Source organism: Mesocricetus auratus, unplaced genomic scaffold, assembly GCF_017639785.1.
Source record: "Mesocricetus auratus isolate SY011 unplaced genomic scaffold, BCM_Maur_2.0 Super-Scaffold_100676, whole genome shotgun sequence".
NCBI lineage: Eukaryota > Metazoa > Chordata > Mammalia > Rodentia > Cricetidae > Mesocricetus > Mesocricetus auratus.
The window spans coordinates 98,728,159-98,751,160 of record NW_024429266.1 but is presented as its reverse complement, the minus strand read 5'-3'; the positions used below and the strand labels follow the sequence as shown (position 1 = coordinate 98,751,160).

At 59.8% G+C, this 23,002-nt stretch overlaps 1 protein-coding gene across 2 annotated transcripts; it reads right to left on the bottom strand.

Moving 5' to 3' along the window:
* Positions 1–322: 322 nt before the first annotated feature.
* Sema6b (semaphorin 6B) lies at positions 323–17,174 on the bottom strand. Of its 2 annotated transcripts, none has more exons than XM_005081377.4 (17): positions 17,031–17,174; positions 9,965–10,117; positions 9,748–9,871; positions 8,393–8,453; positions 8,202–8,264; positions 7,750–7,851; positions 7,346–7,436; positions 6,769–6,888; positions 6,194–6,282; positions 5,168–5,385; positions 4,546–4,677; positions 3,966–4,115; positions 3,491–3,673; positions 3,256–3,405; positions 2,797–2,874; positions 2,618–2,676; positions 323–2,134 (listed from the first exon to the last, which is right to left on the bottom strand). In XM_005081377.4, exons 2-17 carry the CDS (start codon positions 10,086–10,088, stop codon positions 1,218–1,220), a joined length of 2,661 nt encoding a protein of 886 aa, XP_005081434.2. In that variant the 5' UTR covers positions 10,089–10,117; positions 17,031–17,174; the 3' UTR covers positions 323–1,217. The 2 variants fall into 2 exon arrangements, with proteins under 2 accessions (XP_005081434.2, XP_021089360.2); XM_021233701.2 differs by lacking the exon at positions 17,031–17,174 and adding an exon at positions 10,846–11,144.
* Positions 17,175–23,002: the final 5,828 nt, after the last annotated feature.

The following is a 23,002-nucleotide window of genomic DNA, read 5'->3' as shown; positions in this document are numbered from 1 at the left end:
TCTTACCGATTGGATGAGGCTGACAGCTCCCAAGATCTTCCTGGCTCAGCCTCCCCATTGATAGAATTACAGGTGCACACCACCACGCCAAGCTTTTGAGTGCTAAGGGATTCAGACTCAGATCCCACGCTTTTCTGCTAAGGGATTCAGACTCAGGTCCTAGTGTTTTACCCACTAAGCCATCTCTCCAGCACCTAGCGAGTTCCTAGGTATCATTAGAGCTTGGTCCTCGCACCTCTCCCTGACCTCTCCGGCCTTGAGCACGACTGCTGCCCAAGTGTTCCCAGTCACCCCAGGAAACAGCAGACCCAGAGTCGAGGGGGCCGGTGGATGTAAACAGAGTTTTATTGACGGGGATAGGGCTGGGGAGAGTCCTGGACTCAGCTGGCCACGTGGCATGCACGGTCAGCTGGCGGTCAAAGAGGGGACATCACAAGGGGGGGACGGGTGGCATGGGCCTCTCTGACCACCCCAGGGCTGTATTTACAGGGGGGTCTGCCCACCTCTATCCCCCAAGACCCCCGCAAGCCCTTAAGAAGCAGGTTCCCCCATCTCCCAGCCTGGTCCCCTCTGCAGAAGCAGGATTTGAACTCCACACCGGCACCTCGGAGGCCCCTCCCCCGGGCTTCTCTCCAGAAGTCCCCACATTGGCTCAGCCAACACCAGGGTCTCTGAGGGCACCACCACCCACATTCTACGTCACACACTCGCACACCCACAGTGGCCCTGTCTCACACGCACGCACACACACACTTCTGTCCCGGACCCTTGCACACGAACAGGCCATGCACACAGATACACACCCACACACGCAGGGGCCCGGGACCCGGGAGGGGGTCCCTTCTGCGGAGGATGAGTTGAGGCGGGAAGGCTCATGTCTGCAGCTCTGCCTCCCCTCACCCCACGTCCTCACCCCCACCCCGGCTGCCACCCCAAGAACGGGGCTGTGCAATTTCTTAGAGAAAAAAAAACTCAAAATAAACAAAAAATCAGTATATGCGCAGAAGGTCAAAGGTCGGCCTGCTCCCGCCCACCCCGGGGCTTCGTGTCCTGAATCCTCCGAGACGGAGGGGGCTCTTGTGCTTCCCTGTGGCGAGGGGACCCCCCCACGAGCGTGGGTGGGGGCGGACGCGCCCCACTCGGAGCCGGCGAGGCCGGGTGACCTGAGCTCGCGCCCCCGGTCGCTGTGGTTGGCACCGTGGAGGCGTCCACCCGGCCTAGGGCACCGGAGGTGCAGTCCGCTCGCCCGCCCCGCAGGGCAGCAGGTGCGCAGAGTCCGCGGGTGGGTGGCGGCGGGGACGGTGGCCCCCGGGCCGGGCCTCGCCGCTGTTGAAAGTGTGCGTGCGCCGCAGGGCTGCCGCGGGTGGCCCGTGGGGACCCGGCCTCCGCAGGCTGCTGGTCGCGGGTGGGCTCCACGGCCCGGGCAGGCCGTCGCCCGCCGATGGGTCCAAGGGGCCCGTGGGTGCGGACACCACCCGCCGGCGGTCCGGGCTGGCGTGGGGTGTGAGCGGGAAGTCGCCGGGATGCGAGGCCCGGCCGGGTCTGGGGGCACAGAGGCGACCATCGGGGCCCGGCTCCGCCGGCACAGGGGGCTGCTCGGAGGCACGGGCGGGCGCCAGCAGCAGCAGCGAGGTGGAGGCGGAGGCCGACAGCAGCGCGTGGCTGTGGTCCCAGGCTCGCGGCCCCAGGGCGTGGGCGTGGGGGTGCGGGGTGGGCAGGCGCTTCTGGGGCAGCGGCGTCTGCTCAGGGGTGGGCAGCAGCCCCGAGTCCAGGTCGTGAGGGCCACCGTGCAGCAGCGCCGCCTTCGTCCAGCCGTTCTGCATGAGCGGGGCGAGCAGGGCCTCCGGGGGAACCCCGGGGCCGCCGCCGGCTCCTCCACGGCCTCCGGGCCCCGTTCCCCTGCGCTCGCCCAGCCGGCTCACGCTCAGCACTGCCTCGCCGCCGCCGTGCGCCAGGATGGCCTCCTTGTCCTTGCGTCGGGCCAGCTCCCGCCGTTCGCGGAGACCCACGAACCAGCCCACGCTGAAGCCAGACACCACGGCGCCCACCACGAACGCCGCCACCGAGGACGTCACCAGTAGGTTCACGGACACCAGCCCTGCGCGCTCATCGGAGAGGCTGGCGCGCAAGAGTCCTGGGGACAGAAAGGGGCAGTGCAGTCCCGCCTTCTGCGTTTTCTAGGCACCGAGCCACGCCCGTTCTCAGCGGGGATCCACTCTGACGACGCCCCAGTCCCTCACTGGGGGATCCTAGGCGGGGACTCCACCACTGGCCACGCCCCCAGCCCATCACAGGGGAATTCTAGACCAGAGCGCCGACCAGACCTCAACCCCAGCTTATGAGCTGTAGGTCTGAGCTATGCCCTTGTGTGTGTGTGTTTTTTTTTCCTGTCATCTCCCAATCAGGCCGATATCATTTTTACCCCTCCCTGCAGCAACCACCAGAGGGCGCCTGTGAGCACTGAGTCGCTGTCTGCCCACAGCTTTCCACTGGCTCCCACCTCCCTCACCTCGGGGAGTCTGTGATATGCCCACCCTCCACCCACTCCAGGACTGAGTGTCACAAGAATCCCCTGGCTTGTGTCACAACACACAGGGGCGTCCCTTTCCCAGCTTACCTGTGCAGTCCCCTAAGCCTGAGGTGCTAGCCCCGGACACATCTTGCTCAAACGCGGCACTGAGGTTGGGGGAAGGGAACAGAAGTAGACTTATCAGAGAGCCCTTTGCACTCAGTACGGCAGAGGGAGGGGGCACGGGCTCTCGGACGCGCCCCCAGCGTGTCCCCCTCTCCCTGTACCTGGTTCCTGGTCTGAGGAAGATGCAGGAACCGTCAGGGGCCCACCCGCAGTACGGGTCCTGGCTGCCAATACAGTTCCTAGGATAGAGCATGTAACAGCCACTCAGGGGACCTGGGCCATGCGGCTTCCGGTCACCGCAGCTGTGGTCGTCTTGGAGGCCCGGGCTCCGTCCTCTCCCTTTTTCACACAGGAAAGCAGAGGCTCAGGTCTGAAGCATGGCTACAAGGCTGGGTGGGAGTCAGAGCCCACAGAGTCCGGCGACTCAGCCTCCCCGCCCGCTGCTCCTCCAATGCAGGCTGCGTCCTGCCCCAGGGCCCGTGCACAGACAGCTGTGTCCTCTGCCCAACTCACCTCCCCGTCCCTGAGCCAAAGCTTTTCAGTTAAACCCGGCCCTCCCACCCTCCGTCCCCCGCCCCCCGCCCTCTGCCCTGTCTGTGCCAGCCTGCGGGGTCACTCACTTCATGCACCCCGAGTACAGCTGGCAGCGGGCCACAGGCACACGGACCACGCAGCGGGGGAAGGCCGCCAGCAGACCACCCGAGGCTGTGTCCAGCTCCAGACTCAGCAGTCGCTGCCCCCACTCTCCGCCACCGCCAGACTGTCCACACCTAGGCACACAGGGTGGTGAGCGAGGCTGGCGTGCCCAGCCTGTCATTTAGCCACCCACTCCCACCTCCCCGGTTACCCCCAGACCTGTCAGGCCGGTAGGTCTCGAACTCCTCCAGGAAGACGCTGGGCCCGGCAGTCCCTGAGACACTGGCATTGGGCCTCACAAGGAACTTGAGGACGGTGCCCACCTCGGAGCCAAGGAAGACTATTGTCTGATTGCCCCATGGGCCGGCACCCACATCCACAGCCACCCGGGTCAGCTGGTGCCTGGAACACAAGATGGCGTTGGAGGTCAGTTTTGCCCTGAAGCCCTGCAGCCTCCCACCCCCGGTATCTATCACACATCCCCTAAATCGAGGGGTACAGGAGTTAGTTACACAAGTACATGACACCAAGAAGCCATGCTGTGTCCTGCCTGGAGCCCTTTGAATAGGCTGTGCGCCTGCTGTCTACCCCAGGGCCTTTGCATGAACTGCCCGCGGCCAGCATGACCCTCGGTAAATGAGGGTCCGTGACGGAGACCCAGCCCTCCTCTCACCACGCCCTCCCCAGCACTGACCGCATCAGAGTCCTCACGATCCAGGGTGCGTGGCCCAGGGAAGGGACGGCCTCGTCCATCAGAGGGTGGGTCTTCACGAAGTTGAGGATCTCATCTGGCAGGGCACTGGATGCGTTGTACTGCGTGCCTGGTGCCGCACAGCACCCGGGCCTGGGGGAGACGGGAGAAGGGGAGTCAGTGAGAATGTGGGGTGTCTGTGCCTCGGTCGAACGGCTCTGCACTGTGAGGGTTTCCGCTGCGACTCTAACCCACTAAACTCACTGGAGCTCCAGAACCTTTGCTCGGTCTGATCCTGTTTGCCCTGGGGCTTCACACAGTTCCTGCCCTCTGCCCTAGGGCCTTGGCAGACACTCTTGCCCTCTGCCTGGCTTATCCCTCAACAAATGAAGGTTGCTGGCATTAGCTAAGGCCTGGTCATTTCCGATGGTCTTGTGTTGCTTCTACCACAGGATTCCCTGTTTCCTCCATCATCTATCTCCTCATCCAGCACGGTGGTGAGCTGAGCTGACCTCCCCCAAGCTGGCCACCACAGGAGCAGGACACTCCTTGGGCGCCCTATGAAGATGGATGTCACTGTCACCTGGGCCGTGGCACCTGGTCTTCAGGCACTGGTGTCCAGATGGACTCGGGGGACTTCTGTTCTCGGAAGCGGCCTTCAAACACAGCAGCCACTTGGTTCATGTCGAAGGCGCAGACAGCTGAGCCAGGGATGCTGAGGGAGGCAAAAACCGCTGCTGAGCCAGACGGAGAGGGCGCCGTCCCCCGTGCTGCCCGGTCGTCTGCTGCTCCCCCATGTGAGCAACACAAGCCTGTGTTTGCCTATGACTCCCCTGTGCTCTCAGACCCAAGCCTAGGCCTGGCTCCATGTGTGACCCTCCGTAACTTAGCAGTCCTTGATCCCACACGTGGGACACGAGCCTCCTTCCTCCAGGCAGCACACAGCCTCTGAACCTTCGTATATCCCGTCCCCTCTTCCGTGCCCCAGCGCCCCCCTTCTTCAGAAACCCTTCCTGCCATGTCCCGTAAGACGACAGGACTCTGGGCGTCTCTTTTGTTCCTTGGCTGGGGCTTGGCACAGAGCTCTCCTGGGACCAATGCCACCCAACACAGGGCTTAGAGAATGTTTGCTGAGTGAATGTGTGTGAACCCTGAGACTCTGCTCACCAAACACCCCCAGTGGGCACCCACTGGCGCTGGCTGACCTGTTGCTGGGAGTTGAGAAGACAGCGAGGATCACTGGCCGGCCACCCAGGTTCACCACACCTGTCACAGCCTGCAGTACGTTGAAGTAGAAGTGCGAGTCCCCAGGCACGGAGCAGTTGAGCCGGGCCTTCAGGAAGGAAGTCCACTGCTTCTCCAGCACCCGTGGGGAGCCACCCACGTCATTCTTGCACACACGGGCCACTCGGGACACCACCACCTGGACAGGCATCAGGAATAATCTGAGTTAGCATGATGTGGAAATGGCTGCTGCAAGCCATGCACGGCAGAGGAAGCCTGTTACAAAGGACCAGAGGGGACCTGATATAGCACGCGGGACACCAGACACCGGGGATGTGGAAACCTAGGTGACAATTCAAGAGATAAATGGATGGAGGATGGATGGGTGGGTGGGTGGGTGGATGGGTGTGTGAGTGGGTGGATGGATGGATAGGGTGGGTGAATGGATGGATTGATGGATGGATGGATGGATGGATGGATGGATGGATGGATGGATAGGGTGGGTGGATTGTAGCAGACTCAGGTTAATGCTTCTGTGAAGGGCTGAAGAATAGTTTGGTTTGTGGTCATGTCAGTGAGACGGTGTTGAGGGGCAGATGGCAGCAGGAACTGTAGGGTCACACGACACCATTGCCTCCAACACTCCTCTCTACAAAAATTCCAAACTCCACAGTTACTTTTTTTTTTTTTTTTTGGTTTTTTGAGACAGGGTTTCTCTGTGGCTTTGGAGGCTGTCCTGGAACTAGCTCTGTAGACCAGGTTGGTCTCGAACTCACAGAGATCCGCTTGCCTCTGCCTCCCGAGTGCTGGGATTAAAGGCGTGCGCCACCAACGCCCGGCTCACAGTTACTTTTTAATGTCTTCCAGCCTCAGAGACCTGGGCCCTGCTGGAGGGCACCATGCAAAGGCTGGGCCCTCTGATGCAGGTGGATTCCATGGGTTAAAATGCCCGTCCACCTTCCCACTCAGTGTCCCCTGCCCAGGAACCCTAGAGGAAGTTTTGTCACCTTCTCCAGGTAGTTGAACTCCATGGCGATTTCCCGGAAGAAGAAGTAGACATGGCTACCCCACTCGACTGCGTGCACGAAGTAGGGCTCTGCGGAGAAAAGGTTGGGATCCAGGCTTAGTCGTCATCAAGCACTCTCTGGTCTGGGTGAGAGGGTCATCAGAGCACACTGATGTGCCTTCCGTTAGGAAGAGGGGACTTGGAGTGGACACTTAGCCAACATGATTACGTTCGGCTTGGGTGAGTGGGTCACAACTCAAAAAACATCACTGTGTCCACCCTCCTCAAGTCAATCTCTGCTGTTTTGTGACATCTTCCTCCCTGTTTGGTGGAGAGCTAGGCTCCAGGTTTCCCGTCAAGTCCTTCCACTTGAGGGTCCTCAGCCACCCACTTCCAGCATGTTCCATTTTACATCAAAATCTTCCCTCTAGTCTCATCTTGGAAAAGATCAACAGATTCCAAAAATGAGGTCCCAGTCTCTCTGTTCCTGATCTCCTCTGGGACTTTTGGTTTGTTGGGGGATGTCATGTAAATGCCACCTCCACGAGGCCGACGCTCCGCTCTTACGGGTCTCACCTTTAAACCACTTGGAGTCGTGTTTTACTGTGCGCAGGGTGGGCCGGTCCCCGAGGCTGCGGTAGATGACCGCATCGATGGCTAGGAAATCGGTCACGGTGGCTGTGAAGAGCATCCCATCTGGATACGGGGGAGCAGGGGATGAGAGAAGCAGATGGGGGTTAGACTCAGAAGGCCTAAAGAAGCCAGGCGTGGTGGCACACCCCTGAGCCCCAGCACTCGGGAGCCAGAGGCAGGCGAATCTGTGAGTGTGAGGCCAGCCTGGTCTACAGAGGGAGTTCCAGGTCAGTCGGGGCTATGCAGTGAGACCCTGTCTCGAAAAACAGCAGCGATAATAAAAGGCCCAGAAGGGACTGAGTAAAAAATTGGAACCTCAGCCTAGTGTGGTCTGTCACCAGGCTCAGCCCACGATCCCAGGCTGAGTCCCATGCTGAATGAGTCTAAACCCAGCTGAGCCTTGATGCACCCTGACCCTGACTGTGTCCCGTTAGAGTCCATTTCCCAGCTGCCTCCAAGTGACCAAGGGTGGAAAACACCTTTCATGGGGCTGGGCAGGTCAATGACAGGGATTTCTCACCTGAGAAGAGGGCGACATTGGCGTGTTTGGGGTCATAGGGGCAGCGAGCCATGCCACTGATGTTGTCCCCAAGAGGCTGCAGCGTGTCCATCTGCATGGAAGACAGAAGGACAGAGTCTGAGCAATGAATTTCATCGTGCCTGGCAGCTCCGGGCTTCCCCTCTCCTCCACTCCAGGCAAGACCCTCGCTTCACCCTGCTCTGCTGTGTGACTCTGGCCAGACAATTAGCCTCTCTGGGCCTTGGCTTCCTGGCCTGTGAATGGGCCCGAGTCTATTGTGGTCAGTCTTGCAAGAAAAGGGGCAAAGCAGGCAGACCTAGCATGGGTTATGTGTGGCTGGGAGGAAGCCCTGGCCGATGGAGGGTGAAGCAGGCCGTTCCTGGCTGAGGAGGGCCGAGACTCACACTGTAATTGGCGCAGATGGGATTGAACGCGTTGGAGCCGCACACGAAGAGTGTGGACTCGTCACGAAGCAGGAGCACCTTGACGAAGTTCCGACACTCGCCCTGGAGTGGAGAGGAAGGCAGGAGTCGTGGAGGTGCTGCCTGGTTCCTGCGCCCGTGGCTTGGGCTGGGAGCTAAGCCTAGGTTTGGGGCCACTTGAGTGGGATGAAGGAGGTTGGGCATGTCCTGGGTGGGTTGAGTATGGCGACGGGGACACCCCGCTTTCAGTGTAACCATAATAAGGTGGGGCTCCCTCTCTGAGATGGGAAGAATCACCCTGAGCCTGGCCAGGGATACGGCCGGCGGGTGGGGCGGGCGGGGCGGTCCAGGCGTGGACAGGGCGGGTGGGGCGGTCTAGGCGTGGACAGGGCGGGTGGGGCGGTCCAGGCGTGGACAGGGCAGATCCCTCTAACCTCTTGCTTGCCCTTCATTCGACACACATCAATGTCACTGGGGTTGGAGCGCCAGGTCAGCTTCTGCCGACAGAAAGAAAGTGGGGTGAGGTGAGCGTGGTCCCCAGCACCCCTCGGATCCCTCCTCTTGGTCGAGTCTGTCGGGCACCCATCTCTCCTCGCAGAGCCCCAGTACCGCTAGGCTTCCTTACCCTCTGGTACCGCAGCTCCGTGGATGTGGACGGCTCCAGCTCTACCTGATATAGGTTGTCTCTACAGGAAAAGCATGGTCCATTAGGTTGGGGACCCCGCCACCCCTTTCTCACTCCCTGCATGTTGCCGCCCGGGTATGCCGCTAACCCTGACAGCTTGGACACACTCAGGCCTCAGTGCCCACCTGGCCTTGAGAAGCTGCCACCAGGAGGCGCCTGGCCACCAGGAGGCGCCTGTCACTCTCCTTCTACAGGTCCAAGCCTCAAACCTTCTTTAGAGTTCCCCTCTATCACCCCGGAAATTGTGCCCAGACATTGTCCTCAAACTACACACTCAAGTCAACTCTAGACTGTAATCACGCAGCATCCCACACTCTTAAAACTCAGGCAAGAGGATCTCTGTGAGTTCAAGGCTAGCCTGATCTACAGCATGAGTTCCAGGATAGCCAGGACTGCACAGAAGACTTCTCTTACAAAACAACTACAGGGCTGGAGAGATGGCTCAGAGGTTAAGAGCACTGTCTGCTCTTCCAGAGGTCCTGAGTTCAATTCCCAGCAACCACATGGTGGCTCACAACCATCCTTAATGAGATCTGGTGCTTCTGGCGTGCAGACATACATGGAGGCAAGATGTTGTATTCATAATAAATAAATAAATCTTTAAAAAAAAAAAACAACTACAACAGCCGGGCTTTGGTGGTACACACCTTTAATCCCAGCACTCGGGAGGCAGAGGCAGGCGGATCTCTGTGAGTTCGAGGTCAGCCTGGTCTACAAGAGCTACTTCCAGAACAGCCTCCAAAACAATACAGAGAAACCCTGTCTCGAAAAACAAAAACAAAAAAACCAAAACAAACAAACAAAACAACCACAACAACAAAAGAAAAGAAAATAACCACAATCTCAGGCTTAAGCACCCTTAAAACGGCACCCAGCACCCCAAACACTAGCATTTGCTCCAGGGAGACAGCTCAGAGGGTAAGGCAGAGGCTGCAAAGTTCCCAGGCCCCACATGGAGGGGGAAGAGAGCAACTCCACGTCACCTCTGCATACACGCCATCTCACACGTCACACAAACCCAGGCCACCAAGTCAAACGTAAGCCGACTATGGCGCAGCCTTTAATCCCAGCACTCGGGAGGCAGAGGCAGGCGGATCTCTGAGATGGACTCCAGCCTGGTCTACAGAGTGAGTTCTAGGACAGCCAGAGCTATATAGAGAAACCCTGTCTCAAACAAACAAACAAAACCACCCAGCATTCGACACCCTTGAAACTTACCACCACGACTCACACATTCCAGCCAAGTAACGGGCCTACCAGGCACCCCTCAAATGGACTCCCCAACACTTGCATACCTGTCCCCGATGAACAGCGTCCTGTTAACGCGTAGCACCCTCTGGATGTTGAGGTCCCCAGCACCCTCTGCAGGGGTCAGACGACCAGGCCCGCTGCCCACGAACACGGGGTAGTGGCTAAGGTCTAGGGGCGGGTGTGGAAGAAGGGTGCACTTGGAAACAAGATCCCGAACACCTGGACCCTGATGCCTCCCAGCCATCGACTTCCCAGACTCACAGTCCCTGGGAGCCACACTGAGTGGAGGTGGTTCTTCCGGGAAGAGGCCGTGAGCGACCCCCAGGAGCAGCAGCAGGAGCAGCAGCAGGGCCAGGCGGGGAGGGGGCGCTCGCGGGGTCCGCATGGCGAGGACCAGGTGACCACAGGTGACACCTGCAAGGCAGGAGTGCCATTGAGTTGCACGGCCTGCAGTTCTGCCATCGGCCGGAAGGGGGTGCACCAGCCCCCTTCCTCCCAGAATAAAAGTAGTAATAACATTGGTAATAATAACGACGCTCAGACGTTGTTTAATTAACAAGCGACTTTACCACCACATGTGAATAAAAATCTCAGGAAATAGATGCAAACGAAAATGCATTAGGTAATTAAAAATTAATCACGAGAATTACAATAATGGATATTATCTTGAAACATGAGCTTAAAAATCCAATCTCAAGAAGCATTTAAAAAAAATCATTCAAATTAAAACGCAAAAAGCCTTAGAGCCTGGCATCGTGGCGCAGGCCTGTCATCTCAGGCCTGGAGAGACTGAGGCAGGAGCATCATTAATTCTAAGTCAGACTAGGCTACACAGCAAGACCCCACGATAAAACCAAATAGCCAAAAAATTAAAACAAACGAAGAGGGACATGATTTTAAATGCAAAGGCTGAGCAAAACATAAGATAATTAAAAGCCCGTGGCGCTTTACAAACCACAACGTAAGTGGTGGGGTCAAGGAACACCCCACTCACCAAGGCCTGGTGCCCTGGTGGGCTTGACTTCCTGTCCCCTTGGGCTGTTTCCTCCTGCTCTCTTCTATAACTGAGGGATTCTGAGGTTTTTGAGTTTAAGCGTGAGACCCCAGCCCTCCAAAACCAGGGCAGGGCAGCACCTCCCTACCAGAAAGGGGCGCAGTCCAAAATCGGCAGCTTCGTCAATCCCTGGGCCTCAGTTTCCCCATGCAGGCAGCAAAGGCATCCCCCAGCCCTCCCCTGACCTTGTGTATTGGGGATCTCGAGCCCCAGGAGGGGGGAGCGAAGGAGGGACCATCAGCTCCAGAACACAGGGCTCTAACGTTCAGGGCCAAAAAACAGGAAGACCTTGCGCGGCTTCCTCTGCCCGACCCTGGCTTCCAGGATTTGTGACTCAGAGGACGCGTGTCCTGGGACACCAGCCTACTTCCTCAAGAGTTTCCTACGCGGCTCCTCCCTGCTCTGCCCCTGTACCCACCCCACGATTCCAGTAGGCTGACCTCAGCACTGCAGTTGCCCGACCCTTCTACTGCCCCAGCTTCTCACTGGGAGATTCTAGGCTGGGGCCCCACCCTAGCCACGCCCCCAACTTCTCACTAGGAGATTCTAGATCTGATTCTGTAGCTCTGGGTTCACCAAGAGCCCCTGCCCTGCAAAATACGACGGAATACTAAACATAATTTTTTTGAGACTGGTTCTTACTATGCAGACCAGGCTAGCCACAACCTCCCTGAGATCGACCCCTGAGCCTTGGATCTGGGTCTTCAGCGGCGCTATTGAATCCAGGGCTCCAACCCTTCTCTGACATGCTGCCGCCTCCTTGAAACCTAGAGCCCATCCACACCATCCAGGACGCCCCATCATGACCCCTCCCCGCCCCCCTCAGCTCATGGTCACCCAAACTTGTAACACATTTTCCACTCATCAGAAAGTTCTCTGACGCCGGGCATTGGTGGCGCATGCCTTGCACTCGGGAGGCAGAGGCAGGCGGATCTCTGTTGAGTTCGAGATCAGCCTGGTCTACAGAGCGAGTTCCAGGACAGCCTCCAAAACAATACAGAGAAACCCTGTCTCGAAAAGCCACAAAAAAGGAAAAAGAAAAAAGAAAGTTCTCCAGCACACAGGAATGCAGGAATGAGGAACACTGGGCCTGTCTCCTCCAGGCTCCCACCTCCTCCCTCAGCCCTCAGCCTCCCTTCCTCCTCCCTCTCTGTCTACCCCTCCCTCTCTCTGCTGCGCCTCTAACTATGCTCTGCCCGTGCCAGGGACTTTGCACAGGCAGACACAGGGCTCTCCTACAGTCAAGCATACTTTTGGAGACCAATAGTTGTTTACCACGATTACCACCTAGAGTTGTACCCTGCCTACAGTGTCTCCCAGCCCCCTGCCACACACCCATGGCTACCCCGATATTGAGCGGGTCCCAGTTTGAGTGGTCACCCCTTCCTGCCCCACAGCACCTGCCTTCGTACCTCCCCCACGTGGCTCCCACGCTCATACACAGCCCAGCCTCGCTGCTGTGTGGGGAAACTGAGGCCCAGCATGGGGGGGGAAGACAGGCCCCACCAGGGGCTGGGCTCTACCTCCCAAGATAACTGTAAATGTCCCAGATGTCACAATTGAACGCCCCCCAGTTGGTAGTCGCTGTACACTGGTCCATGGCTGCCCAGCGGCCTTGGTGTGACCCTGAGTGGCAGGGCCGACGGTCACCCCAAACTCCTCACCCCAGCCTCAACCCTCACCCCACCCACTGCCCTGCCCCCACCTCACCCTAAAACTCCCAGCTTTACCCCGTCCCCCAAACCCACCTCTCCATCCTTAACCCCATCCCCTACCCCACCCCTACCCCACTCCCCAAACCACCCACCCCACACCCCTCACTCCCCCACCCTGCACCTCCATAAGCAAGTTCTACTTTCCGTCTGTCTTGATTTCAAGGGGGCTGGGGTGCTGTGGAAGGGTTCCCCCACCTTCCTGCCCCCCGACTCCCCATGGCCACCAAACAAGTCATAGCAGGGCTCCCCAGCTCTGCCCCTCACCTAGCTGCGACCCTGGCTTCCCCCTCCCTGAGCCTCTGTGGACTCCATGGAGAGAGACAGACTCTGGATGGACAGGACAATCCCCCGTCCCCTCCTCCCGCCCCCACCCCGTGGCACTGGCATCCCCAGGGGGATCGGGTGACGGCAGCAGCCAGAGCTGGCCTGGTCCGGTTACTGGCTCCCCCTTACAGCTCCTCCAGCTGCCTGGAGACCCACTTGGCAAAGGCAGGGCAGGGGTCAGCCTTGCTTCCCACAGGGCAACGCCCCTCCTGACTCCTCAGTACCAGGGCCTCAGTTTCCCCACTCACAAGACAAGCAACAAGTGTGATGGCCCTGCACGCATCCCCAGCGAGTTACTGAAGTGTATGAGTGGCTTAGCTGTGAGGACATCTGGGCTTGCTGTGTCCTCCCTCTGAGAAGCCGAGTCTGGCCCGGCTGCCACTGCTGCGTCCCCGATAACACGAGGCCAGCAAACAGCAGTGACTCCATACAGACCCAGGGGATGAATGTCTTGAGGAGAGCACCGCGGCAAAGGCGTGCTCGCGGGTACTGCTGTGACCTGTATCATACACGCGCAGGCCTAGGCACTCACAGGTATGATCCCACATCACGCCCACAGCAGCCCTGGACACATGGGAACCCCAGAGCTCAGAGAGGTTGCGCCACGTGGCCTAGGTCACACAGCACATCCCAGTGGACGGTGGGGTAGAGAAGAGAGTGTGAGCGAGTCCCCGGCGGACACCTGAGATATGATGGTGACAGGTGCCAGGCCTTGCAGGGACTGCTGGGGACAGGAAGTGAGGGAGACAGGTGGACATGGGCCCCCGGGGGAGCCTTTGGGGTCAGAGTATACCCCATGTGACCGCCCATGGTGGGAGTCAAAGCTGGGGTCATTGTGTGGGTGACCTCAGGACAGCGGCACCCCAATTCTGGCTTCGTGTCTTCCCAGAACCCAGGAGCCAGACCCTCTGAAGGGCACACAAACACTTAAGAAGCACCTACTGTGTTCACATGATGGAACACCTACTATGTTCCCAGCTCAAATGATAGAGAATCTACCTTGTTGCCAGCTCACAAGGTGGAGCGCCTACTGTGTTCAGAGCTCACATTTGGCACACCTACTATTTCCAGCTCACACTTGGAACATCTACAGTGTTCCCAGATCACCTGATGGAGCACCTACTGTGTTCCCAGATCACCTGATGGAGCACCTACTGTGTTCCCAGATCACCTGATGGAACACCTACTGTGTTCCCAGATCACCTGATGGAGCACCTACTGTGTTCCCAGATCACCTGATGGAGCACCTACGGTTTCCAGGTCACATCTGGAGCTCCTACTGTGTTCAGAGCTGCGGGTGTGTCAGAGGACGTCTACCTCAGTCCCTCAGTGCCTGGACTTCCTACTGGAGAGATGACTAAAGCTCACAATGGGCAGGAGGAGCCCGAGCTTGCGCAGCCAGGAAGAGGCCACAGCTACAGCCACAAGGACCCACCTACAGGCTTCTGGGATCCCCAGGGCCCATGCTCCCTGCACCGTCTCCCCTGCTCCTTTCTCCTTCTGCCCCAGCCACAGGGACTCCTCCATCACCCCAGGGTGCATCCTGCACCTGAGGCCTTTGCACAGCCAGGGCCCTGCCTGAGGCCTTTGTGTGGCTTTTCTCCTGCCTGGGGTCTTTGCATGGCTTTTCCCTCCCTGGGACCTTTGCACGGCTTGTCCCCTGCTTGGGGCCTTTGCAGTATTGGCCCTGGCCACTGGCTTTGTTTTACACATGAAGAAACAGGCTGAGGGGCAGGTTTGATCCAAGTGCTGCTGCAGGGCTGAGGGCAACATCCTGGGGAGGGATCTCCACTGTCAGAAAATATGTGCCCACCTCCTGTCCCTCCACCCCTGCGCCAGCTGCAAGACTGCTTCTGCACGTGCCCCTGAGCCACAGAATCCAACTTTCCCGTTTCAGTCCCCTCCACTCCAGCTCCACCTGTACACGGCAGAGTGAGGCCGGGGTCTGCCTCAGTTTCCTCTCCCACGGTCTGGAAGAGTTCTGAGGAACAAACAGACAAGCTGTGTGGGCAAGACGCAGACCTCAGCACGCAGGGGCCACTGGGAATGCTTGCTGACTGAATGAATGACTTCCCCGGATCACTCAAAGTCCCTCTAGAAGCTCATAATCCCCCTTAGGGCTTTTTAAAGCATCCAGGAAGTTCCTTGGGGGCTGAGCTAAGTGCATCCTGGGAATTGTAGTCTTCAGACGGCCTGGCCTGCATCTCACCTGAGTTAAGAGTCACCCACCCACCATGGTCCTTAGAGAGGGACGCGGGTCAGCGCCTCTGCTCCCAGCGGCCCTAAGATCTCGCCACATCTCCGTTTCTTAACAACCCTCCGGCTCTGCGTGGCCTCGGGAACGAAGCTCCCACTTCAGAAAGTTCAGACGCCCTGGGAAGTCCTCCAACTCCCCAGCTCCGTGCTCCCCTCCAGGGCCACACCCAGGGTCAGCTCAGGACAGCCGCCTTCCCTGGAGGCGCCGGTCACCTTTCTGTCCGGCTCACCTGTCCGCAGGCTGACGTCACCTCTTCCAAGGGCAGCCGCCTGCCTGCCCTCTGTCACAGACAGACAGACAGTCACACAGACAAACGCTGGAGGGCTGGAAGCCCTGCAGGGCCTGAGGCCCCAGGACACGCAGCAGGGAAAAAACCGGCAGAGCCAATCGTGAGGAGGACACAGAGACTGACCTCCTGCCCCAGGACGCTCAAAGAGACTAAAAGTTCAAACCGACTTCCCGCCAGGGCCAGAGACATCCAGGGCCACTTAGGAAGGGACAGGGGCACGGCGAGAGCTCCGGTTTCCAGTTGATGCAAAGAGCGGGGTCCCTCCCTTGCTGTGGAATCCAGGGTCCCACAACACTAGGCAGTCCCAGCTAGTGCTCAATATGCCTCAGTTTCCCCACTTCCTCTTGGCTGCCATCTGCTCAGCTTGAGACTCCCCACCAGGGAGCAGTGGACCCCCACCCCAGGCAGCAGGCCTCGAACCCAGACCTCCCCACCTCTAACCTCTCAACAACCTGAAAGCAATCCCGCACTCTGAAAATCCGCCAGAAAACCCGGAGTCCTGGGGTAGAGAAAGAGTTACAGGCAGAAGCGGCCTGGCCAGCCCCTCTGGCCATTCTGTCCCCAGGGCCACCTCAGCCCAGAGCTTGCTGAGCTGCAATATCGGGGTTCCTAACTCAGTTCCACTCAGCTTGGGGTGTGGGTGTCCGGCGGCTAAAAGAAGAACCTGGGGGTGACACAGACCTCAGGCAGGTGACAGAGACCTGGGGATGGGGGAGACGACACAGAGCTCAGGCAGGTGACAGAGACCTGGGGGGGTGACACAGACCTCAGGTGGGGGAACACACACAGACCTCAGGCAGAGTGACCGAGACCTGGGAACCTCAGTGACACAAACCTGGGGGGGGTCACACAGAGACCTCAGGCGGAGGTGACACAGAACAGACCTCAGGCGGGGGTGACAGACCCCCTAGCGGAGAGGAACTGGGATCCGCGAGTGCCTCCGACCTCAGGGCTGTCACAGGCCTACAATTCGCCATCTGAGGCTGAGGTGGGGGGTTCGGCCTGGCAGAGGCTCTGGGGAGGCGCCCCAAAGTCGGCGATGGAGAGCAAGATGGGGCACGTGACCCCCGCCCCAGGGACCAATCAGCGCCGCGGTCGGCCAGGGGGGGCCACCGTGGCACCCACCCCGCGCGGCTGCCAGAGACTCTCCTTTGTCCCATTGTCGGGCTTTGGGGGGCCTTGGTCGCCCCCCTCCGAGCCGCGCTGCAGCGGGGGCGTTGGCCGCGGCCTGTGTCCCCCCCTCCAGCTGCGCGTCCGGCGAGGACCGACGGGGACCCGAAAGCTCGGGGCGCAGCCGGTGCACGGGTCCGCGTGGAGACCCACGGGAGATCGCGGCTGCGCGTCCCGCCCCCTCCCCCATCCCCACCCGCAGGCCGTCGCCCCAACAATTCAAAGCCACCACCGCTGCCCCGGCGCGACCAGCCCGGGCCTTGGCTGCAATCCCCGCCCGCTGCGCAGCCCGTTAGCCCCGCCCAGGGCGCTGGAGCGGCGACCGCACGCGGGGACCCGGGCCAGTGTCGCTGCACGAGGCGCCCGCGGCCTATGCGCGCCCGGTGCGTGCGTCCCCAGCGCATCTGTCCCCGCATCTGTCCCCGCGTCCGTCCCCGCATCTGTCCCCGCGTCCGTCCCCGCATCTGTCCCTGCTGCATCTGTCCAAGGTGCGTCCCCGCGTCCGTCCCCGCACTCACCTCCCAGCGCAGGCCAAGCACCTGCACGGCTCGGCCCCGGCCCCGCAGCGCCTCAGCCTGGGCTCCCACGCGCGGGCGGCTCCCGCGGGGGCGCAGCGCGGTGTCCGGGCCGGGGCCGCATCTCCGCCGCCGCCGCTGCGACTCGCGGCTCCGCCACCTCCGCCCCCAGCGCCTGAGCCCGGAGCCCCGCAAAACCCGGCGCGGATCGACGCGGAACGGAGCGGACGGGAGGGGGCGCCTCCTCCATCCCTGGCCTCGGTTTCCCTCTATGCCTCGCACCTCTCACCACGGGAGTTACGCCGACGGCCACGGGGTCCAGCACTGAGCGGGGCATCTCCAGTATATAGTAGGCACTCCACAGACGCTTTGTATAACAGTATACGTTTAGTGGGTTTCCAATTCATTGACCCTCCCCCCTGTCCCCACCACCACAGGAACCTCACGGACGTGGGGTTAGGTCCCACGGCTCCTGTGGCTCAGGACATCATTGAGTCAAACCACCAGGGTCTGTTTATTTATTTATATTGACTGACGGACTAAGGCAGGCGCTCCTATGGAGTCCAGGTTAGCCCGGAACTCAGCACCCGCACGCCTGCAACACTCACTGCCTAAGGGACATCCGGACAGCAAGACATCTCTTTCCATGCCCGTTTCCCTCCATCGAAAGCCCTCCCCATCCCACGTGTGACCCTGAATGCAAAATGTCTCCCATGGAGCCAAGAGCCATGCTGCTTTATCTCCTGACATCCCCGTATACAGCAAGCACTCCACAAATGCTTTCGCTGTTAGTAAACCCCCCTCACACCGAGGTTGGGTGCCGGGCACCCACCCGGCTGAGGACTCCGAACCCGAGGGACTGTGAGCAACCCGGGGTGTCAGGATTTGAACTCTGGCCGGAGGTTACATGGCCGTCTGGCCACCCTGAGGACTTGAGCAGGCTGCCTTCTGGCCACGGGGCTGAGACCTTACCGTGGCCTATGCACCCGCTTTGCTATCCCCAGCAAATCATCCAAGACACAGCTTCTGAGAAGGGACTGGGGCCTGCGTGGCAGGGGACAGCCCGGGCCTGCTCCTCGGCCTGCAATCCGTTCGTCAGACAAACCCTGAACGTCAACTGCGCCTTTGGTCCCGGAGGCACACCAAGGTGACCAATGGCTGCAAAGACCCAGGGGCCCGGGGGCCGCCCGGCGGGGAGGGGGTCCCGGGGGAGCTGTCAGGGCACGGTGGGGTGCAGGGAAAGCCTGTCCCCAGGGAGACCTGTCTGAACAAAGACCCATGGTCATGAATGACGCCTCTTTCACAGACAGGACGGGGAGGGCGGCTTGACCTCCGGCTCCGGCCGGTCTCGGCGCTGACCTGATGGCCACGGGGAGTAAGTGAGGGGTGACCTTGCCTGAGGCCTCCAGAGCCAGCAGCAGCACCCCTTCCCTCAACTGTGGGGCAGGTCCCGCCCCGCTGGGCCTCAGTTTCCCCAGCCTCGGGAGAACTGCGCTCCCGCCCTGCTCCGGGCTCAGAGATTCCACTGCGGATTTTGGGGACGCCCAAAGCCTCCGACACCTTCCTTCCACCCTGCTTGGTTGCGGCCCCGGGGTGCGAGGGGGTCCGGGGAGACCCCGAGAGGGACAGAAGGCCTCGGAGACCCTGAATCGCGAGGCTGGGCCCAGGGACGACGAGGATCCACTCGCTCCGACCTCGGCGCGCCCCCGCGCACCTCTCGCCTCCCCTGCTTGCTGTGTGACCCCAGGCAGCTCCCTGACCCTCTCTGGGCCCATCTGGAGCTGGGCAACCAAATGCAATGGGCCACCTGGGTCTCTACCCCGACAGTCCCCTGCCTCAGTTTCCCCCTCTATGTCAGGCACACTTGGAGCTCAAGCTTGGGGTGGTGGGAGGGTCATTGTTGCTCCATGACACTCGGTGTCACTCCGGGTCCTGGCTGTGACCAGGGAATCCCCCCGGGGCTGCTCAAAGGGCAGCTGCGATTGGCTGAGGCCTCTCGTGACGTCAGGCCCTCCCTGCCGCCCCCTCCCCCAAGAGGCACGTGGGGGGCGACGGCCCCGGAGGAGGGGCTCGGGTCAGGCGGATTGGGGTGTCCCCCCAGCCGGAGGTGGCAGCTGAGAGGCGCAGACGCGAGTGTGCGCGTCCCCCAGTCCCCTCGGCCCCCCCGGGGCTGCAGCTGCTCCGGCAACAGATGCGGCCGCTCAGTCCGCCCAGCTGGTCCCGGAGCTCACGCGGCCCGGGTGGGGGAGGGCTGCGGCTGGCGCTGACCCTTCTTTGCCCCTATCCTTTGACCCCCGGGGTGGGGGGTCCTCTTGGGGACCCTCCCTTAGACCCCCAAGCTCCTCCTGGGGTTTCTTTCAGTGTTGGGGGGCGGGAACGCGAGGCCACCAGCAACCCCGGGAAAGGCACAAAACACAACCAACAAATAACAAGACGATCCCCTGGAGTGTATAGAGACCTGAGGAGGACAGGGCCTGTACTAGGTGCCTGCTGTATTCAGCTCCAGGATCCCCTAGAGCAGCCATTGTTGCCCCTTGAGGCCTGGGACCGTGGGGTGCGGATTCGAACCTAGTTGTTAAGAGTAGCTTTTGGAACTGTGTATCTGTCACGTGAGCTGCACCCCCCCCCCATGTACCCAAGGTATACCCAAGGGCTGCATCCCCAAGGTCTGTAGCACATCCTGGTAAACAGCAGGTGAGTTAGGAATGCTGTCAGGACCTGCCTCCTTGCATTGAGGGGGAAACTGAGGCTCAGTTGGCCCTGGGGTGAGCCTCAAGTCACTGACTTTCCCCACCTTTAAAGCAAGGCAACAAAGGGGACCGACCTTCTTGCCAAAAACGAGGAGGGTAATCCAGACAATGATTTCAGGAGCACTTATTGAGCACCTACTGTGTGCTGCCTTGCACATCTGAATGACTCTGAGAAGCACTTTATGGAGCAAGCACAGCCCAGGGGCTTTGCTCACCCCGATAACCACAGGAGTGCTGACTGGGTGCCTGCAGTCCGCACTGCAGCCCGCTACTTTGTGGGTTTGGACAGCACCTCTCAAGCACCTGCTGTGGCACCACGGCTTGGCCGAATTGCACACTGGGGTGAATACACTTAGGAGCCTCTACTGTGTTTGTGGCACAACCCTGGGCACTTTGCACACTTGTAGCTGGGCAGGATTGGAACCCAGGACAGAGGCCCTGGTTGGTCTGAGTGTGTGAGGCCGGAATCACCCTGCAACCTCCAATGAGTGCTGCCCGGCCAGAACCCTAAGACTCCCCACCTCGCCAACCATGCTCCCATCCCCCTCGCTCCCCCCACCCCTGGCACCTCAGCAGAACTCCCCAGAAGTCAAAGTGATCACTGCATTTACACGCTAACCAGCAAAGTCCACAAAGTCATCACCCTCCAGGCCATCATTTGCATATGCAAATGAGGCCAGAGTCCATCTGGTCCCCACCACCGAGAGAGAAGAAGAATGTCCTGATAAAGCCACCCTTAAACTCTGCAGACCCATCCTCGCTCTGGGGAGGACAATCACCCCTTATCCTAGTGGCTGCACCCTGCCTCAGGACCTTTGCACACACAGGGGCGGAGGCGCAGTCGTTAGAAGCAAGCATGGTGGAGTCTGCAGCTCACTGAGACTGCAATCCAATCCCAGTCTCTGCCTCCAGGAGGCTGAGTGACAACAGGTCATTGCTGAAGATGCCCAGCACACAGTAGGTGCTCAACTTCCTGGGTGAGGAGCCCAACCGCAGAAATAGTACACAGCCAGGAAAAAGGATGGGATGCTGGCATGGCCCTGACATGGATGGCCTGTAAGGGTCTCGCTCCCCGGAGGTCCCCGGGGTCCTCAGAGCCATGGAGACAGCAGGAGGGGGTGGCCACAGGCTGGAGAAGGAGAGATGTGGGAACAATGGGAAGTTCTGGAGATGGCGGTGGAGACTGCCACGCAGGGTGTGGACGAGCTGGGCACAGAGGAGTTAGTAACTGGGGAAGATCAGTACGATGGGGGCACTTTGAACAGGGTGCAGGTGCCGATGACCTCACCGGATGGCACCTGCCTCTAGGCCCACGTGGGTCACACTGACATCAGCATGTGTTGGCTGCTGGTGGCTCTGTGCTCAGGCTCCCACAACTCAATAAACGCCAGTTATCCAGCTAACTTGAATGTGCACCTACTGTGTGCTGGGCACATGCTGTCCTGCAGAGCTCGGGCGCCATCTACTCCATGTACGCTTAGTGAACACCTTCAGGAAACAGCAGAGGACACAGTGAAGATCTCCAGCCTCAGAGTCCCGACATCCCAAGGAGACACACAGAAGAGCAGTCTGTCCCGGGCTGTAGCAGAGCAGGGACCAACACTAAGGGAAGAAGAGAAAGAGAAGGGACCAGGGGACATCACCTGAGTGCTCCCAGAAGGTCACACTGAGGAGACAGACAAATAAGCAGAGTCCAAGAAGAACGGAAGGCGGCCGAGACAGGATGCAGCTGTGCAAAGGCCGTGGGACATGAGATGAGGAGCCTGTGCCTCATCTCATGCCTGTGTCGCTGGAGCAGAGGGAAGGAGGGGGTGAGGGAGGGACAGGGGAAGGGGTCACTCAGCATCTCCACACAGGCTGCTGTCTCAACCTCCCCCCCAGTCCTCGCCAGCCAGAACCCCAAGGTGGGTCAGGACCCAGAACCTCAAGAAAGGCCTGACCCCACACTGCAGTCTCCTCACCGCCCTAGACTGTCCTGGTCCAGGTCTAGAGGGTTTCAGCACACTGGGAAGGAGTGGGGGGTGGGGTCGTGATGGTGCACTGTCCCTCCACTGCCGGAGGCTGGAAAGCCACCCCATTGTGGCAGATCCTGCGCCTGTAGGGATAAGGCGGAGAAGCCAGGGTTCCTCAGCACCCCCACAGCCACCCCCATAGCCACGCAGGTCCCCAAGGCCCTCAACCTGCTGCAGACTGAGGCCTGGGCAGCCTGGGTCCCCCAGACACAGAGGGGGTGCCCTCAAACACAAGTGGCTCATTTGTATAAACCTTCATCATTTAGCAGATTTATTTATTATGAGTGTCCACAGGCCTAGGCAAGCAGGTCCCACAGGAGGGGGAGGAGCCGGCACACCAACCCGAGCTTGCAGGTGGGGAAACTGAGGCCCACGATAGGGAGACATACTCAGGACGTAAGAGACAGACCAGTAAGAATTACTCCTTGCGGAGGCCAAGAAGGACAGCAGCCTCTATGGCAATAGGCACATCTCTGAGGGGGTGACATTTAGAATAAATGTCCAGAGAAACCCCAGGGAGAAGATCACTCCAGGCAGAAGGCACTACCCAAGCAAAGGCCTGGGGTCAGGGGACCACTGGGACCGGGGACACGGTTGTGCAAAGGTTAACATAGACGTTCCTGAGAGAAGATTCCAGAAGCCTGAAGATTTTTCTCTCCTCATAGGTGCCCAGCAGGAGTAGGGAAAAGCAGAGGGGGGAGGTGCACTCTTAGGGGAAACTGAGGCACTGTCGGTTCCCTGTTTTGCAACAGGGATCACTGGGGCAGGGGTGCAGAGCTGAGAGCCCAGGAGCCTGGAGGGGGGAGGCGGCTCTCAGTGCTGTATTTATAGATTCCGTTTGATGTCCCCACCGTTCTGTTCCAGGCTGACCTGGTTCTCGGCAGCTGCGGGAAGGAGGAAGGTTCTGGAAGCTGCTGCTCAGAGGGGAGGAGGAAACAAGACAGGGAGGGTGGCCAGGTGCACCCAGGGGAGGGCACGGGGCCAGCCTCGGTTTCCCCCTTTGCAGTATGACTTCAACACACTATTTTTTTGCTTTTTGAGACAGGGTTTCTGTGGATGTCCTGGAATTCACAGTGTAGACCAGGCTGGCCTTGATTTTCAGTTTTTCGAGTAAGTGTATCTCTGTGCAACTTTGGAGGCTGTCCTGGAATTTGCTGTGTAGACCAGGCTGGACTTGAACTTACAGAGATCCGCCTACCTCTGCCTCCAGAGT

Excerpts from the sequence above, each read along its gene's own strand:
- Sema6b (XM_005081377.4), bottom strand. The coding sequence starts at position 10,088 with ATGCGGACCCCGCGAGCGCCCCCTCCCCGCCTGGCCCTGCTGCTGCTC. Across the intron at positions 8,454-9,747 it reads ACGCTGTTCATCGGGGACAG|AGACAACCTATATCAGGTAG; the intron begins GTATGCAAGTGT and ends CTTTTCCTGTAG. Across the intron at positions 8,265-8,392 it reads CGGAGCTGCGGTACCAGAGG|AAGCTGACCTGGCGCTCCAA; the intron begins GTAAGGAAGCCT and ends TTCTGTCGGCAG.